At 41.7% G+C, this 19,787-nt stretch overlaps 1 protein-coding gene across 2 annotated transcripts in view; it reads right to left on the reverse strand.

The window, feature by feature from the left end:
• Nucleotides 1-19,787, reverse strand: part of Cacna2d3 (calcium voltage-gated channel auxiliary subunit alpha2delta 3) — an 804,670-nt gene that overhangs the window by 124,289 nt on the left and 660,594 nt on the right. For both annotated transcript variants that reach the window (XM_060390773.1, XM_060390772.1), the window contains 2 exons: nt 15,392-15,513; nt 12,166-12,246 (listed from right to left, as the gene is read on the reverse strand). In XM_060390773.1, the coding sequence (XP_060246756.1) occupies nt 12,166-12,246; nt 15,392-15,513 (203 nt within the window). The remainder of the gene's footprint in view (nt 1-12,165; nt 12,247-15,391; nt 15,514-19,787) is intronic.

A 19,787-nucleotide genomic window follows, 5' to 3' on the forward strand; every position in this document is an offset into this window, starting at 1 on the left:
ATCTCATTTTGCCTGACAAAAATAGAGAGCTGAAAAAAGAGCCACGCCCAGACTTCCAAACAAAAGCTCCAGGAAATCAAATCCTATTGCTGAAGTTCACTAAGAACTACTGAATACAGAACCTTTTGTCTCCTACTCTAAATACTGAAAGGAGTGGCTGAATTGGTTTCCAGTTTAGTCTCTCTTTACCTCATATTCATAGTCATACAGCAGCCATTTGAAATCTGCAACTTCCTATGCAGTTCAGGAAATCACTGTGTCCAGTGTGGCAAACACCGCTCAGTTAATCCACTAAATGCTGCTCTCAGAAACCTACAAGACAAGACCCTCCAACCTACAAGGCATCCCTGAGCTGGATTAAACACAGATCTTCAGGGGACCATCCGGTTTTCCCTATTGATGGAATTTTTTTCATTTTTTAACACTCAAATTGCAATGAGGTCTCAAAGAAATCTTTGTCTCACTCAGAGACAGCTTTATAGCTTAGAGACCTGCTTTCAGAATCTTGACTGTCTGCATCTATTTCCATTCCAAAGACACTGAATGTTCAGAATGGACATTCTGTGGACAGGCTGTCACTCACAGCCTCATGGGCCCACTAAGAAGAACCAGAAAATTAATCAAGGGAGCCAGGCAAGGCCCGGAAGAACAGTATGTCTAGACCTGGAAATTTCCAGAACAGTTGTCATTGGCCACCTTGGCTATCATGGGCATTGCTAGCATATCACAGCAAACTTAGCGGCTGATTCTAGACCAGGTCTCAGAATCCTTTCAAATCTGTTTCCAGGTTGCTGCTTTGATATGGTTCAGTGCCTTCATTTTACAGAGAGAAACAGGAAGCATGAAAAAAACAAAAAAGCTTTCCAAAAGTCACACACATAGTTCATTGCATACCCGATAAACCCAGTTGCAGAAGCATGCAGTTAGCGTGAATAACACAAGTACCCCGTTACTCTATGTTCATCATGCAGTTGGACACACTATCTAGGCTATGACATCATTGTACTAATCAGTTAGATAAAGGCAATTGTGACACCACCGCCATTCACTGAGCATCGTGCTGGCTAGTTTTATGTTAGCTTGATACAAACTGGAGTCATTTGGGAAGAGGGACCCTCAACTGAGAAAATGGCCCAATTAGGATTGGCCTGTGGGCATTTCCTTAATTGATGACTAGTGTGGAAAAGCCTAGCTCACAGTGGGTGGTGCCAGCCTTGGGAAGGTGGTCTTGGGTTTTATAAAGAGAAAAAAGCCATTGCAGGAGAAGCCAGTAAGCAGAGTTCTTCCATGGCTTCTGCTTCAGCTCCTACCTTTACGGCTTTGCCTTGAGGTCCTGTCCTGACTTCCTTCCATAACAAACTATGATGTGGAACTGTGAGCTGAAATTAACCCTTTCCTTCCCAAGCTGCTTTTGGTCATGGTGTTTTATCACAACACTAGAAACCTAACCAAGACCAACACCCACTTTGGTGGTGTTGGTCTAAGTACACTAATTTTCTATTTGCCTTATAATGAAAATCATGAGTATTTAGTGTTACATAGCACAGGAGCCTAGAAAGCAAATATCCTAAGGTTATCCCACCAGTAAATGATAGAACAGAAATGGAAACACAGTTATACTGGCTAGTTTTAAGCTAGAGTTATCTGAAAGTGGGGAATCTCAAATGAGAAAATGCAACCAAAAGATCAGACAGTAGAGCATTTTCTTAATTAGTTATTGATGAAGGAGGGCCCAGCCCATTATGACCACCATCCCTTGGTTGGTGGTCCTGGGTTCTATAAAAAAGCAGGCTGAGCAATCCAGTAAGCAGCACTCCTCCCTGGCCTCTGTGTCAGCTCCTGTCTTCAGGTTCCTGTCCTGCTTGAGTTCCCCTGTCCTGGCTTTCTTCAATGAGGGACTATAATGTAGACGTGTAAGCCAAATAAACCCTTTCCTCCCCAACTTGCTTTGGTTGTGGTATATCATTACAGCAACAGAAACCCGTTTAAAACACAAATCTTCCAAAAACGTAAGTGCTTTTTGAGACTGAACAGACTCACATGGTGAACAAAGTTGCCCTCTGACCTCTACATGAAAGTTATAGTGCACACATTGCCCTACATTTAAACAAATAAATAAATGAATAAATAAATAAAATTTAAAGAAGGAATGACTTAATATCCTGATTCAAATCAACTTCAAAAAATGATTAAAATGGCATGTTTAAAACATCTAGAAAATAGATAATTCATAATTCTGATTCTTAGGTGCAAAGACATGTCATCTGAAGATATAAAGAAGTTTCTATCCTGTAAAGATATATACCAAAATCTTATTTAAAAAATTATATAACTACAATTTGGTTTAAAGTAAACTAGAAGGTGCTGTCTGGGATTGGGGGTAGAGGGAATTAGTTAAGGGCAGGTCTGGCTGGGATCATTACCAGTGTCTGGATGGTGCTCAAAACCTCAGTGGTAGAAAAGATTCAGATGGAGAACTCTGGGGTTTCTGACATTTACAAGTTAGAGAAGTAAGTGAGTCAGCCCAGGAAAACCAGAATACTGAATAGCAAGAAAAGGCAAGCACCAAGGCAGCAATTGGCACAGAACAAGACAAAAAGGATAGCTCAGGGTCAATTTGGGATTGTCTAATAAAGTGGCATTGCTGGGAAATGTTTTCCTGTGAACAAAACCTGATGGCTACGAGTTGTAAAATAAACTGGAAAGAGCATGAGAGAGGAATGTACAGCAGAAAAGGATTAGTGATATATATCATAAATAAAACAATACAACTGCAAATGATTTTAGCTTAAGTCTGACTAGTTCAGCTGAATTCAGGAAGGTGAGTTCAGAAAGGTAGGAGGAAACCATTATGGAAGGAAACCATTTAAATGCCCATCTCCCATGCTTCCACTCTGAAATTTTGTCTGATTGTTTAAGATTATACACTCCCATTTTCCATGAGCTGGGCCATATGTAATGGCACACTTTAACCTAGAAATATGGATGGCAGTCAGATATTGATCTCGACTTCAGTTGGGTCTACTAACCCAGATGAGACTCCAAGAACTGGCAATGAGCCTTTGGGAATGAAAGGCTGTGATCAGTACTATCTCTTTTACTGTCCAGTGTTTACACCATTGGCAATGCTGTCCACAGACTAAGTACCATGCTTCTATCATAAGCTCTGCTCACATCTGTCCTTCTCTTTCCAGGAAAGGAATTACACTTAGCCTCCTTAATCCCCATAAGGCCTTCTCTTAGCATGAGTACCATATATTCTCATCTTAACAGAGATCAAAATCCCAGTAAGGTCCTTGGAAGATTTGCTTGGATAAAGGCAGTAAAATAAATCCCTCAATCTTTCATGAGCCACGTTGGCAAAAAAGAAAGAAAGAAAGAAAGAAAAATCCCATAAACTCTTATCCACTAAAGTGTTTGGGGTATTTCCAGTGTTGCACCAAGCATCATGCTGAGTGCAGTTTTCCAAGGTTTACAAATCAGAATAAAGCTTAAGTAAATTGCCGTCCTGTTGTCACTGACAATGAGAATGTACTTATAGGAAGTGTAGCTTGTTAGGTGGGGATTTCTGTATTACCACATACAACCAGGTACAACTGATGGGCAAATTCTGATACTTGAAACTCTAGTGTCAACCATTTAAATAATCTCTGATTCTAATATCATCTCATTTCTATAGTAATGTGATGAAAGAAGTGACTTTTGTTTTACATAGACTGTGTGATGTTTTCATCTAATAAAAGTTTTAGTGAGCTTTTTTTGGAAAGACCCAGGTTAGTTTTGTGTTGTGTTCTATACATTTTGTATCCAGCTACCTTGCTTTCCCATATTCGTAGGAAGGTGTTACAGATTAAAGAGGTGTGGCTGTGTACAAAAACATAACTTTATTTACAAAAACAGGTAGCAGATATGCCACAAGTCGCTTATTTCTTGATAATGTAAGGAGCTCATACAACATAGCAAAAAGGCAAATCATTTAAATACAGGCAACTACTTTAAATAGACATCTCTCTAGAAAAGGTGCAGCCATGGCCAAAAAACACATGAACAGATAGATTTTCAATATTGGTTAGTAGGGAAATCCAAATCCATTCATATCTACCAATATGGTTAAAGTTGAAAAAAAAATAGATAACTAAATGTTGGTGAAGATGTGGAGAAATAGGAATTCTTAAGCACTGTTGGTAGGATTCTAAACTAACATAACCACAGTTCAAAATGTGTTTCAGTTCTGCAAAATAGTAAATGAAAAGTTACATATGACACAATTCTGCTTCTACGTACCTTCCCAAAAGGAATAAAAACATGCCTACAAGGTAACCTGCATATGCATGTCCATCTCAATATTACTAATAGGTAAGCGATGGGAACAATCCAAACATCTACCACTTAGAAGTGGACACATAAAATGTGTAGACATAATAGAATATTATTTAGCAACAGAAAAGATGAAGTACTAATTCCTGATACACTGTGGTCCCAGATAACATTATATTAAAAGTGTATAAAGCTAGTCACAAAGGCTCATGTGCCATTCCAATGATCAGAAATGGCCCAAAATATGTAAATCCATTGATAAAGCAGAATAGTGTTCCTAGGGATGAGAAGTACCAAAACAGAGGAGGGTCTGTATGCTGGGTTCTTCCAGGGTATGGAAAAGTTCTGAACTTAGACTGTGGTAATAGATATCTAACTGTCAAGTGTATGAAAGAGGCGGTGAGCTCTGTGTGTTAAAGGAATGGTTTAAAAACAGAAAGAAGTAGCAATAAAACTATTAGAAAAAAATTTAAACATAAATAAAATCAGTTGGCAAGACTATAGAATTGGTCCTGCAGGCTGCTATTTTCCAACCACTCTGGTTGAAGGCATAAGTACTAAAAGTGTATGTTCTGAAATGTTAAGGCACTGTAATGAAGGTCTGAAGGGAGAGAGAGAGAGAGAGAGAGAGAGAGAGAGAGAGAGAGAGAGAGAGAGAGAGAGATGGCTAAGCAGTTAGGAACACTCGTTGCCCTGTCAGAGGACCTAGCTTCCATTTCCATTATCCATAGGACACCACACAACTGTCTATAACTACAGTTCCAATGTCTGTCCTCTTTTGGATGCGTTCTTTTCCTCTGAGAGTCACACATACATGCAGACAAACATCCATTTGCATAAAAGTTGAACAGATAATGCTAATAAATATAAGTGACTCATAACAATATGCTCCCCCCCCACTCCTGGCGAGATTTCATAGAGAACATCTGGGAGAAAGGCTCAAGCTATAAGAAACCTAACCAAAACGCCATATACCTTGACATTTACATGTGAAAACCATTCACAAATGAGAAGAAAAGCCTCTATTGGGGTGAGAGAGACAGCAGCCCTGTGAGCCACAGGAACCTGTCACCCTGGGTGCGTTGTCACTGAGTTCTGAGCCGATGATGTGCTGGTCTTCTGGTAAACTTTTTAACGTATCTCCAGCTCTTGGGAGTAGTACTCTAGAGAGTTAACACAGAGGATCTAGTTCCCAGGCCTTGGGCTATTTTTCTTTTCTAGAGTGGTTACCCAGAACATGCCTTCCTCTCAGGCTTTGCATGGGGCAGCTGTTCTGATGGACAGTCCTAACTCTGAAATTCTGTTGCGGGTGGTGAGCACAGCTTAACCTCTCACTACATCTCCACTCTGTTCCCATGAAATTTGCTGTTGTCAGCTCCACTTTGTAGACTTCCTTTTGCCCCTACATAGAACCCATCTACCTGTTTTAAAAATGCCCAACACAAAAAGCTTTACCTTTAAGCCAAAAATTTCGATCAAAGACATGTTGTAGATTTCCATCTCCTGGACTACCTACCCATCTACCTGTGGGCTCTCCCTTAGGAATCTGGTACTTGCCCTCCAACTGTCTCTGAATGCCATCCAGAGATGTGTACATGAATTAAAGAGTCTCACCCCAGATTCATTCAGATCCTTGGAGAAGAGCTTGGAGAAGATCCTTCCTGAAGAGCTCTTCTCACAGAGCTTTGCATGCTAGGGACATCTAACCATCCAGGCTTCCACTCAAGCCTCTCCTTACCCACTTCATAGCTGAGCCCTCCCCCCTTACCACTATCCATACATGCATGTGCATGAACGTGAGTATGACAAGCACACTTTATCTTTTTGTCTGGCTCTGTTTTCTAAAGAGTATCTTCCCTACTCCTACCATCCTTCCTTCTCTTGCTTCTTTTCCATCCCTCTTTTCCATCCTTAATGGTCCTCCATCCCCAGTACTAACAGAAGCTCTTCCTTGGCACCAGTATTCTTAGGAGGTAGAAGAGCAACTGAATGGAAGGGTTCTACCTTGGGCAGAAATGTCCTCAGCCTTAAGCTCGATGCTATGTCAGCCCGCCTTCTCCCAGTTCATTCTTCATTGTCTCTTAGAGGACTCCCTCACCAGTGCATCTTCAGTACTCAGTGCCATCAGGAACAAAATGTACACCTATTAAGAGGTTTAATGGTGGTGCTCATTTTAACCCAATGTTTCTACCTTACCGCTACTGGCATTTTGAACAAGGTCATTCTTTGGTCCTGGTCAGTAGGTAACTTTTGCTTTTGGATGCTTGCTACCATTCTTGCCCTTCATGTAGCAAATGCCAGTAGTACCTTCTAACCTGTGGTAACAACCTCTCTTTCTCTCTTTCTTCTCTCTCTGACCCCCCCCCCCCCAACACACACTAGCCTGTGAGGGCCAGTGGTCAAGTTTGGATATCATTTTTCAAGCACCACCCACCTTGTTCTTTTGAGACAGGGTCTCCGATTGCTTTGAATCTAGCTGATCAGGATGGCATGGCTGGCGGGGAGCCCTAGGTTGTTCCCTCCTGTCCTTGTTTTCTCAGGAACTGGGATTACTTGCTCATGCTAACCAGATCTGGCTGTTTTATATGGGTTCTAGAGATCAAACTCATTTCCTCACGCTTTACTGACTAAGCTATCTTCCTACTCCCAATATACATTTCATTTTCTTTAAATGATAAAAACAGTTTCTTTTCTGGGATTTCACAAACAAGACAAGCTTGACCCTGAATTCCTGAGATGCTAGTTAACTCACTGTGAGATTCCACCAAAGAAATGAGGTCAAGTTGGATATTTGCTTGTAAGGTTTTGGAAACATTATTCACACAACTCTAATGAGGACTCATATTATACACTACACCTAGTTTAAATAGCACTAACCTGACAACAGCTAATAGTTAATGATGCTAATCAATCACTTTCCTAATTAACTGTTTAAAATGAAATCTTCCCCTTCATTACACTGCCTTGAATTATGCAAATCAAGCCACAAAGGCCACATTTTCAAATTTTCCTTGTGAGTGGATCTGATACAATCCATGTCCCGTGCTAAAGAGCAAGCTGGAGGGTCAGGACCGCCTTTAAAATATACTAAAAATCACTTAACTTTACAGTGTAAAGGCACTGAATTGGGGATATGTCAGAACTCAATAAAGTTGTTTTAAAAGTTGTGGTGTAATTAATTAATGCTCTAATATTTAAGTTTTTATGATGATCAGATTAGCTACCAGTCTAATACCCATAGTAGAGACTAGCACTTCAATGAAGAGATAACATTTTGTCATTAGGATGGCACAGCAAATTATTTTTCTAGCCTTAAAATATTCAGATCATTTGAAATGGTTTTATTATGGTGTAGACTTGAGTTTTGTCAATGAGACTCTCTGAGTTTTAGTTATATACAGTGACTCTATTATCTGACCAGCAGATTCTGTATAGCAAGTGGCAATGAAGCCCATGTTCCTAGAATAACTTATTCAAGCAACATATTTTACATATGTACCATCTGTCAGCCCTAAAAAAATAACTGAGAGAGTCCTTGCTTATGGGGGTTCACAGTATTTAAGAGGCCAAGTGGAGTAAAACTGAGGCCAACTTTAGATCTTGCTATGCTACAACATACTTTTCAGAGCAAATACTAATAATTCTGAATGAATTGTGTATTATATTCAAAATTCAGAAGTCTGGGCTGAAGGGGTAGTCCATCAGGTAAGCTGATTGCCACGCAAGTATAAGGACTATGCTTTGATTCTTTGGAATCTCTGTAGCCGTCGTGAGGGGAAAGCAGACACAGGGAATCCCTGGAGTGGGCTGACTAGACAAGCAGCCGAAAAGCCAAGTCCAGGCTAAGCAAGAGAGAATGCCTCTGTATACAGTACAGAGTGCTCAACAAAGGCATCTGGCACCATCCTCAGTTGGTGTGTCCACACGAGGGCACACCTGATCCTGCACATATGCCCTGCCCCAGCACACACACATGCAAAAACCCCTTTTCTGGAAATCTGAACAAGAGCTGAGGTTCAATATTTTGCATTTCTAAGAGTCTAGCAGGTGAGTAGGAAGGCAGAACAAACATTCAAGGAGAATGTTTCACCATCCAGTGTCTCAACCTCTCCACCCTCAATACACATGCCATACATGCATCATCCATTCAGGCCATTTCCACCCCATATAACAGACACAGTATCTCAGAGAAGGGCCTGCCTTCCCTACTGAGAGCCCAGCAGAGAAGCACAACTATGGTCTAGATAATTTATGGTTCCTGGGTTGGCCAATAAGTAAGTTATAATGAAGCAGGTTTCTATGAGTGCAATAATATACTTCATTGAAGTTGATCCATCACGGTCTAAATACTCCGCTGGGTACGGTTTGGGGTGCAGAAAGGAAAAACCACACAATCCTTGACCTCTAAAACCTTCCAGACAATCACTCAGCCCTTTAATTCACTAGCCTTGTACAGACGTGGCTTTTAAATTTTTTTATTTATTATTACTATGATATGTGTATGTGTGCTTCAGGGATTGAACTCGGGTTACACAGCTGACTGGGCTGTTCTTACAGGCTGAGCCCTCTCTCAGTCTAGACACAACTTTCACATTGCTGCTCTCGTATGCACCTGGTGAGGAGGGAAGGGACATCAATACAGAACCAGCTGCTATTCATTGATATGTCAAGTGACAAAAGCAGGGGTCCTGTCATAGGTGGAAAGAATGAATGAATGAATGAACTAAAGGTGAAAACGGTCACTCCAAATATCCTGGTATTTTTAACGTTTTTTTCATATCCAGGTATTTTCTTCTTTGTTCTTTTATGTTAGCCCCAAAATGAAAATAAGGAAAGGAGATGATAATGATAATAATCTCAACTCCGTCTTAGAGACCTACTGACCTGTGACCATGCACTGAGCAAGCTACAAAATGAGTGGCAAATCGAGCTAACCTTACATTCAAGGTTTGTGTTTCTGACCACTACAGAGAAATGGGTTAGTGCCTTGCCACACACAGGAGTTTCCCAGGCTCTAGAATCTGGAGAAACATGGCCCTGCCATGTCTTCCATTGCAGTGGGAAAGCAATTTAGTAAAGGAGGCATACTGCTGGCAGCTGGAAAGCTGGCAGAGTTCTCAAGAGGAGGCTGGGAAGCACTGTCAGAGGCCCAGAAGATAGATGGAGCTTGCTCATACACTGAGGCTGATGCACAAATGGAATCTGGCCCACTCCAACTGGCCTTTCTTCAAAGGTGTCATTGACAGATGAGTATCTAAATGTTTTTGTTTCAAAAAGAAAACATGAAAAAGAAAGGGGAAAATCTCTTTCTACCCCCACACTAGCACACACAGCTAATGAACGTGAACATACCGGGTCAGGCTGTGCAAGGGGCAGCCTTTCAACGGTGTCTTTCGGAACTATTCGCAAAGTTACACACCTTTTCTTTCCGATGAGTTTAAACTGCACACAAGGATTTCATTGAGACCCCAAATTCCTGCCAGTCGGCTGTGTCCCATCTGCTGTCGGAGGCCTGCTAATGGGGAACGAGCCTGCTCCCAAGTTCATCTTCATCTGCCAAAACCAGACTGCCTCTCCAACTAAAAAGGCCCCTTTAATTTCATAGTGGTAAACAGTGTTTGACTAATTTGAGGAAAATACAGAGTGGAATGCCATAGAGCCTCATCGCCTAGTGCCTGACAGGAGATTCAAGACAGAGACCACAGAAGCCAGGGTGTACTGAAGAGGCTGTCCTGTTCTGGAAGGCGGGAAGGTCCCCCGAGGTCACTTCTGTCATGGGGCCGCATCCACAGCAGTCCTCAAGATCAAAACCAAGGGAGGCTGTTTTATTTCATGTCTCCCAAACAGAGTCTCCCAAAAAGAAGGTCAGTAGTCACCAACTTTTAAAACTCCAAACTAAATACAGTTCCCCGGATGACCTTGTTTCTTGGCTTTGCTCTGTAATTATCTGCCAAACATGAGGACCAGTTGATACACACTTAGAATCAACAAGTAGAACACGCCTTTTCTATCCCCTCCAGGTGAGCCAAACTGTGACCTGCCTGGGATCTCTGGCCAGCTATGTAACTCAATAATAGAAAGGCAAACCATTTGCACAATACATGCTCCCTCTTAGCTTAGATATGTAGCTTTCAGACAATACCATAATCGCTTACAAAATAGCAGGCATTTGCTTACATTTGAACGTACCCTTTAAACTTGGACAGAGGTAGTTGGAATAGGTGACTTCAAAAAAGGCTTGGAATGCCCTTTATGATCACTGAATAAGAGACCCACAGAAAAGGTTTTAAAGAGAAATTTTGAACAAGAGACACCACTTCGGCAGACCCTGTCTCTGACAGTTGTTGTCTCTGACCCCAACCCCCAGGAGATAACGTGCCTCCAGAATTAGCTGGCTGGAACAGCCCAGAGGTAAGCAAGTCTGACCTCCTTTAGGCAAAAATAAATCTTGCTGAGTTAAATGATCCTGTCTCCTACTTTCCTCAAGGAACATGAGGCATTAAGTGACAGTATTTGAAGACAGCAGCCATGAATCCTCAGAGCCCGTATCTGCTGGCTGATTAATTGTAGGTCTACCTAGTTCAAGATAAGCTGCAGGTCAAATACATAAGACTGTCTTTCTTGTCATATCCAATAACCCAGGGATAACCAGAGTGGCTATCCCCAGATCATTTAGCCCCTGCTAATATAATTATGATGCACAGGCCCTGTCAGAAATAAAGTGGAGAGAAAAGCAGGAGTTCCCAGCCAAAGAGCTAGCACTTCAGTCAGCTCTGCTCCTCTTGGCCCCCATTCTACAAATTATCACAGCATGCAGAGAAACAGGCACGGATGTTCAAAGTCACTCTGAAGAACAACTTCATGAGGGAGGCTGCCCCCAAACAAATGACTCCCTTTGGTAAACACAGTCCAAATCAGGAGAGTGCTTGGCACATATCACCCATCCATCAACCGACATACCAGAAGTAATGTATTAGGAACAGACTATGCGCCAGACATGCTCTTAAGCCTTTACAGGAGAGTATGGCCATCTCCAGCCCTTCAGTACAAAGGCCACTAACAAAAGCTTTCAGGCAGCCATACATGGTTACTGTAACTCGTATGAGATGAGAACGGTAGAAAGGCCAGAGAAAGGCTTCGTTGACAACCCAAGACTTAATTGTAGAGTGTTTTAGCTTTCCCCTGCTTCCAAACCCAGCACTTGTACATGCATCTTGGTTTCTGAGAAGGCCATATTTCAGCTGGTGTATGCTAATACATAAAAACAGATCTATTATTATGTCCTTGTATGACCATCACCATCCTAATTGTATAAAAATGGACAACTTGGAGCCTCCTGTAATCAAGCATTAATCTGTTATCAGGAAATTCTCACTACATTTTCCAACTATTTCCCCTAGGCTCAGAGTCAACAGATGCCCTGGGAAGGATTTCTGCTTCCGCATGGAGCCCTATGAGCCTCTAGAGCAGTGGTTCTCAAGCTTCTTTAGGCTGTGGCATCCCTCATGACCTCGACCATAAAATAATTGAACTGTTACTTCATAACTGTTATTTTGCTACTGTTATGAGTAGTAGCATATTTATGTTACTATAACATATTTAAGTTATCTGACATGCAGGTGGTCTTAGGTGACCCCTGTGAAAGGGCCATTCAACTCCCAAAGGGGTCTTGACCCACAAATTGAGAACCACAACTCTAGAACCTTAGTGTGAAAAAAATAACATACAGCCAAAGAAGAAATGTTTCCATTATTTTCATTTTGAAACCTACCTTCTGGAGAGTGACTATGCTAAAAGAAAAAAGAAGCCCTGCATATACCACACTCTTTAACCCAAATCATTGTTTACCTGCCACTACAGGAGATTTCCGTTCATCCAGGAGCTGGATGGAGGTACTTGCTGTCACCACGTTGCTTTTGTTGACTGCTCCTATAGAAAGAAAACTCACCATAATAAAAAAAATAAAGAATTCAGGGGTTCATGGAGATAGAACAATCATACTGGCCATCCATCCACAAAATGTGCTGGACCTCTCTTCCCAGAGTCCAGAGTGCTTTAGAATGTGGACACTTTGCCATCAATTCTAGAAGCACCATGATAACTTGCTACCTCCTGCTCTGTGGAGAGTCCAGTTCTTCATATTGAAACTAATGATTACCAGGAAGACCATAGGTTTTGTTACCTGTGATAATTCACTGAAGTGTTTATCCATGTCAGTGGTCTGATTTATGCTACCTCTGTAAATAAGGCTGCCTGAAATCTAATTCTGAAATTATATAAAGTTGGCTGCTAAAGCTCAGATTTGTATATAAATCTTAACTGGTCTATAAACTTCAATTTTTAAGAACAGTTTTCCTAAGCAAAAACACTCTAAATGGGGATATAACTGGAATGAACACTTTATCCATCTCTACTAATGGGATGGCAATATAGTTCAAGTGCAAGTATTGGCCTCCTGTTAGTAAAAACAGTTCCCACATCTGTTAACTACAAATGAAGAGCACAAATTCTGAATGTCTACTTCATCTGGTGCCGGCTCCAGAGAAAGGAACTCAGTGACTGTGAGTTGAATTAAATCCACTGAACCAGTCAAGGCAAGCCAAGCTGGAAGAAACTGATGACCAAAGCAATTAAGAATTTTCCCTTAGACCAAGTGCAAATAACCGGGTTTTATCTGAGTAGTCACTGCAAGAAACTTCACCACAGTGGTAGGTACCTGGTGTCTTTATAGATTTTTTTCTTTAATCTAAAAGAAATTTAAGTGAAAAGTAGCCAGGAAATCTTCTAAGATTGTACATCATTCATAATTTTGCCAAAAAAAACAAAGTTAACTTCTTTCATTATACAATCAGTAAAAACCTGTTTCCAAAACCAATACAAAGATGGTTTTAAGTCATCATAACTGTTTCTTTCCCCAAGCATAATTAGTCCAGAAAAAAAAAAAAAACGCAGAAAATAACAAAGCAACTTGGCAAAAGAGGCATCATACCATGCAAAGTAGTTTAGGGATGCTATAGTCTGCAACAGTGCCGGTCCCTGTATCATGGACCTGACGATTCCTAGCTGACTCAGAAGGACAGCAGGCTAAGCTTTGTTTTCTGTTTTACACAGCCACACTAAAGGAAAGTAAAATGAGATTAAGATGGTATTGTTATGGTGGAACGAAAAAGTTCACTGTGTCCTGGTTGACATGCCAAGCAAGACAAGTAGGTGCAGAAAAGCATGAAAGAAGAACGTTAGAGCCTGGGAAATCTATAAGAAACCATACCTGTATAGGTATATGTACAGGTCTACATGCTGAGGCATACAAACAACAGCACATGGCCAAAACCCTCATCCTAGGAAAGAGCCTACAAACTGGGCCACTGCAAATTCTACCCTTCACGAAAATCTCATCACTGACTTTGCACCTTTATCTGTGTCTCTCCATTAATGAGGAGCTCTTGTATGTGATGTGTCCCCCACATGGCTCATGTGTTTGAACACGAGGTCACCACATGAGGGTATTGTCTGAGAAGTTTATAGGCACGTGAAGAGGTAAAACTTTGCTGAAGGAAGTGGTCCCTTGGTGGGACAGGGTTGAAGCTGACAGTTCGGCACCATTTCCTATTGACTTGCTGTTTTCTGGCTGTGAGTGTAATATGACCATCTGGCTTCCGGTCCTCAGTGGCTTGCTTTCATGATGGAAATGTATCTCAGTTGTGATCCCAAATAAGCCTGTTCCTCCTTGGAGCACCTGTGTTGGGTATTTCGTTACAGAACAAGGACAGCAGCTTCTTGTTGTGCTTCCTGCTGTGTGCATATGCATCAGACCCTTGCTATCAAGTCCTCTGTACATTTTATAGGCACTCTGTCTGCAAACACTGGCATTCACAGAACCAAGAGTTAAACAGACAGGCGGCACCTGTGGAGCATTTGTCAGGGTTGGACCAAGAACATTTTAAAAGACTGACATAATATAGGCCTCAAATTGAGCTGGAGAAATGGCTCAGTGACTAAAAGTACTAGCTGCTCTTCCAGAGGACCTGGGTTCAATTCCCAGCACTCATATGGCAGATCACAGCTGTCTGTAACTACAATTCCAGGAGATCCAATACCCTCATATAGACATACATGCAGGCAAAATACCTATGCACATGAAATAAAAATAAATTAAAAAAAGAAGCCCTAAAATAAAGTACAATAGAATAAACTTTCCAGAGTAGCCCAATTTATCAGAAGTTGGTCTCATTCTTCTAGAATGTTCCATGTAGAGCTTGCTTCAGACAGAGTACTAAAAGCCCTATAGCCTGAGATAACAACAAGCCAGGGACAATGGTAGTGCCCAATGTCTCTTCCATCTAACACTTGCTAAAATGAGGCAACACTTGGATTATTTTATGTGTATGTGGGGGACAGGTAACTTTATTTTTTTTTTCACAATTTAAAGCTATAATATTTTCTAGTTCTATGGATCTTACTGGTCACCGCAGCAGCAAGTGCAGAAAACAATGAGTGAAGTGTAGACAAGTGCTATAAAGCCTTGGTGCTGTTGGATATATTGGTAGACAACTGTAATTCTAGCACTTAGGAGACTGAGGCAGGTGAACTGATTGCCATTAAGTTCAATGCTTCTCTAAGCTACATTGTGAGTACCAAACCAGGTAGGGAAAGCAAGATCTTATCTGAGAAGGGTGAGGGAGGGGGAGAAGGAAGAGGAAAGAGATAGGGTGCTCCGTCTCCCTACCACCTCTAAGTTTAGATCTGATAATTTTAGGTAGGAATTGTGGATGTCTGAAGGGGGTATGAATCACAGTTTTCTAATAAAGGATGTCTGAACTTTCTTTTACATGGTGATTGAAAACAAATTGGCTGAGAAGTTCTACCCAAATTCCATAGGATGCAAAATGCCAGCTCTGCTTCCTAAAATGCCCTTTGTACCATTTGGCTGAGGTGGGGGCTGTCACTTGAGTAGAACAAGTCATTGGCTCAGACGTGGCCTAATATTCTGCATTGGCTCCTAAAGCTAAACTTGGCTCCCTTTGGGCTTCATGAAAACATCCTCAGTGACCAAGGCACCAGAGCCCTGACCCACCTGTGCTGAAGGGGATGGAGTAGACGAAGCTCCCGGGAATCTGCTCCGCGGCTCTTCTGTACCAGAGAGGGAAATGATCCGCATTAAAAATGTTCTCTTTGTCTCCAGCTTTCAGAAAGTCCCTGGAAATGAACGAGAAGAGTGCTGTGCCCTGCAAGGCCAAGATGCACACAGTACATCCAAGAGCCTTTGTCAAGAGAGACCAGGGTTGGGTTTTAGAAGTCCAACTTGCCCTCTTCAGCCTGGTGGAGACCCAAGTCAATATTATACACTCCACTTTACTCAAAAAGTACCTTGCAGACACTGGCAGTCAGATTCTGAGTGTGTGAAATGAATCTCCACTATTCTACAGGACAGGAGTAAGAAGGGTAAAAGCGGCCCGCTATTAAGATTTTTGGGTCCTTCTTTGACCATGTTCCTTTTCTCTAAGTCCACAGGCTGGCTCCTGGACCTCTGGGGCCCCAGTCTTTGTCCATGGCATTTCTTTCTATGGAGAACACCATCTATATATTCTCTTCCCCATAGCACCTTCTCAAAGTCAAAATAATTATTTTCCAGTTTCTGGATATTATAAACAAAGCTGCTATGAGCATAGGTAAGTAAGTGTCCTCGTAGTATGGTGGAACATCTTTTGGGTATATGCACAGGAGTGGTATAGCTGGCTGGGTCTTAAGGTAAAGCTGTTTCCAATTTTCTGAGAAACTGCCAGATTGATTTTCAAAGTGGTTGTAAAAATTTGCACTGTCACCAGCAATGGAGGAGTGTTCCCCTTGCTCTATATCCTTGGCAGCACTTGAGATTTTGATTATAGCCATTCTGGTAAATGTAAGATGGAATCTCAGAGTCGTTTTGATTTCCATTTCTCTGATGACTAAGGAGACTGAGCATTTCTTTAAATGTTTCTCAGCCATTCCTCTGTTGAGAAATCTCTGTTTGGCTATGTACTCCATTTATAAATTAAGTATTTTGTTTGCTGATATTTAATTCATGAGTTCTTTATATATTTTCAATATTAGCCCTCTATCACATGTAGGGTTGGTGAAAATCTTTTCCCAACCCATAGGCTGCCATTTTGTTCTATTGACAGTGTCCTTTGCCTTATGGATGGTTTTAAGTTTCATGAGGTTCCATTTGTTAATTGTTGATGTTAATTGTTACAACCTAGTTGTCCCTCATCTGAAGAATGGATAAAGAAAATGTGGTACATTTACATGATGAAATACTCCTCAGCTATTAAAAACAAGGAAATCATGAAATATGCAGGTAAATAGATGGAACTAGGAATGATCATCCTGAGTGAGCTAACCCAATCCTAGAAAGTACAGACATGGTATATACTCACTTACATGAGGATATTAGCTATATAGTACAGGATAGCCATACTACAATTCACAGACCCAAAGAAGCTAAGTAACAAAGAGGGCCCAAGGGAGGGTGCTTAAATCTCAGATGGCTAAATAGCATAGATAGCAGAAGGTGATGAAGAGTGAGAACTGGGTAGGAGAGAGTATGGAGAGGGAAACTAGACAGGGATTAAATATGGGGAGAGTGGGGAAGGGAGAGGAGTTGGCTTAGAGTGAAAAGGGAAACTGAGTGCAAGGGCGTCTCTAAGACAAGCTGGATACCTATGACAGAGCAGGCTCCAGGGAATATATGGGAGTGACTCTAGCTGGACCTCATAGCAGTGCGTGACATAGATACTGAGGAGGGCACCCTCCACCCAGACAGGACTTACAGTGATGGGAGGTAGAACACTAACCCACCTACAAAACCTTCCACCCAAATTTGCCTTGCCTACAAGATGGGCAGAGATAAAGATAGCATAGATATTGAGGGAATGTCCAACAAAAGCCTGGCCCAACACAAGACCCATCGCATGGGAGAAGGTAACTGCTGACACCTTTAATGATATTCTGCTATGCTTACAGATGGAAGCCAAGCATAACTGTCCTCTGAGAGGCTCCACCCAGCAAAGGATAGAAAAAGATGCTGAGATTCATAGCCATACATTAGGTAGAAAGCATGGAGTCCTGTGGAAGAGTAGGAGGAAGGATGGAGGGATCCGGAGAAGACAAGAATTCCACAAGAAGACCAGTGTGGTAGGTGTCTCTGCTCTCTATTCATAGTGGGAAGAGAGTGCCTACCCTGAGCCACTGGGCCATTCGTGGGTAGAACCAGTATGAGATAAGCATTTTCACATATATCAGGCTGATTTGGTGGCGAGATGCACAGAGGCAAAGAGAAGCTTGAAATATGTGGCCCTTCATGCTACTCCAAGAGCCTTGTACAGAGCCATGGTATTTAGGTCACTAGTGTCTTTAGAAGGTTTGAAGTGGTCCCCATTTCAGGATTTGGGGTAGCAGGAAATAGATCTGGAATCCTACAAGCAGGAGTTCATAGCCCTATCTCTCCGTCACTCTGGTATTTGAGAAAGGATAAATCTGCGGGGTATCCCGGAAGGCCTCTGCCAACTCCCAAGCAGTGATTCAGGACAAAGCAGACAAGAGTGTTTCTCTTCAGAGGCCCAACAGTAGATGTTCACTTCTCCATCTGAGGGTCTGCTTTGGTGCTGGGCAGGACACATCTAGGTTCTGTGCAGACCTGAATGGTGTTGAGTGAGTAACCGACTCTTTGTGCCCTCATTTCTGCCTCTGATAAGTGGGAATGACAGTAAAGGCCTTATGAGAACACAGTGCCAAAGAACACCAGGTATGAAAGGGCTCCGTCATTTGAGAGGAGCACAGGAAGGATTCTTACAGCTCAGGTTTTGGTTCACCGTGGCTCAAGTGCAAGGTATGAAGTGGTTCTGTTTTAAACTTAGGACTGCAGATGAGGCTCGGAACTGCACTATGAAGACTAATATCACCTGTGCTGTGTGTATATCAAATGGCAGATAACCAGGGATGCACAAAGATACTGTTAATACTGGGACAAGGACTGAGTAATAGGGCCATGAACACAACTGATCTATTTCCAATTCAATTTGTGGGCAAAGGAGATAAAATCCCACTATAGGAAACTCACACAGGTTAATTCTGGCCAAAGAATTTTGTATTATCTAGATCTTTGAGCTTTTCCTTTCATGGCATAATCAAGAACAAAAATCAGAAATTCTAAAACTTCTAGGGCTAGACAGATGATTCACAGGTTAAGAGAACTTTGTGTACAACAATGAGGACCTGAGTTCAGATCCCAGAACTCATACAAGCCAGACATTGTGCGAACACCTGTAACCACAGGTCTGAAGGATCCAGCTTCTTCTGTACTCATGAGTGTGTGTACTCACATGTACATCTAGTCACACAAAAAGAAAACTAATTTTCCAGCCCTGACTTCAAGAATTTACCCAAACTGTTAGATCTCCGTGAAAACCACTGAGGGAAAGGTAGTCCAGTGATCTTAAGAGTATAGATGTCAGGCTTCCTGCACATGAAGCCACACTATGAGTTTATTGAAGATGAACTTGTTTACACACTAAGCCAGCATCTGTTGAGGGTCTCAGCACTACCGTGGGTTTGGAACTCCCAGACACAGGTATGACTGTGTAAAGTACAGGTATTTGCTCCTCACAATGACTAAAGGCAACAGATGATCAAAAAAGAGACCCAAAGTAAAATACATCAGGCAATCTGGCATTCACAAGTATGGGTCTGCTGTCTTTCAAACTGACCCTAACACCAACGATGTCAGATTAGCAAGGTGCTACTTTTTATTGCTGCTATTTGTTTGCTTATTTGGTTTTTATTGCTGTTTTGGTGTGTTTTGCTTATTTGTGTGTGAAAAAATGATTATTCTTTGATGATTTCATCCAGCATATTTTTTCCTGTCCCTCACTTTCTTCCAGATCCTAACTCCTTCTTACCCACACAACTTCATGTTAGTTCTCCTAAAGAAAAGAGAAAAGAAAATGACAATAAAACCCATGGAGTTTGATTTATATTGGGCAAGGACTCCTGAGCATGCAGCCTGCCCTGTGGTATGATTGGTATATCCAATGTCACTCCACTGAAAATAATTGATTTTTCCCTCTCTTGGTGGCTATCATTTACGAATAGCTTCTTGGATAGGGCTGGGACTTTGTATCCACTCCTGTTCCACATCTTTTTGAGTCATTGGTCAAAGGGGTCGCAAAGACTTTTCTAAACATGACAGGATATTGCCAGGGCTGTTGGTTACTCTCCACGAGTTGATGACAGGAATCTATTGCTAAAGATACCATATAATTGTTGTGGCATAGAAAATGAAGAAATCTATCTGGTACTCAACTGGAAGACTCACTCCTACTGGCTAGCATTCATAGTGCCAGAAGGTGCTATACATTCTACCAGAAGGAAAAAGTGATGTTAGTCCCAGCCACTTAGCTATAATGATGGCATAAGATACAAGATACGTCCAC

Source organism: Meriones unguiculatus, chromosome 9 (genome assembly GCF_030254825.1).
Source record: "Meriones unguiculatus strain TT.TT164.6M chromosome 9, Bangor_MerUng_6.1, whole genome shotgun sequence".
Lineage (NCBI taxonomy): Eukaryota > Metazoa > Chordata > Mammalia > Rodentia > Muridae > Meriones > Meriones unguiculatus.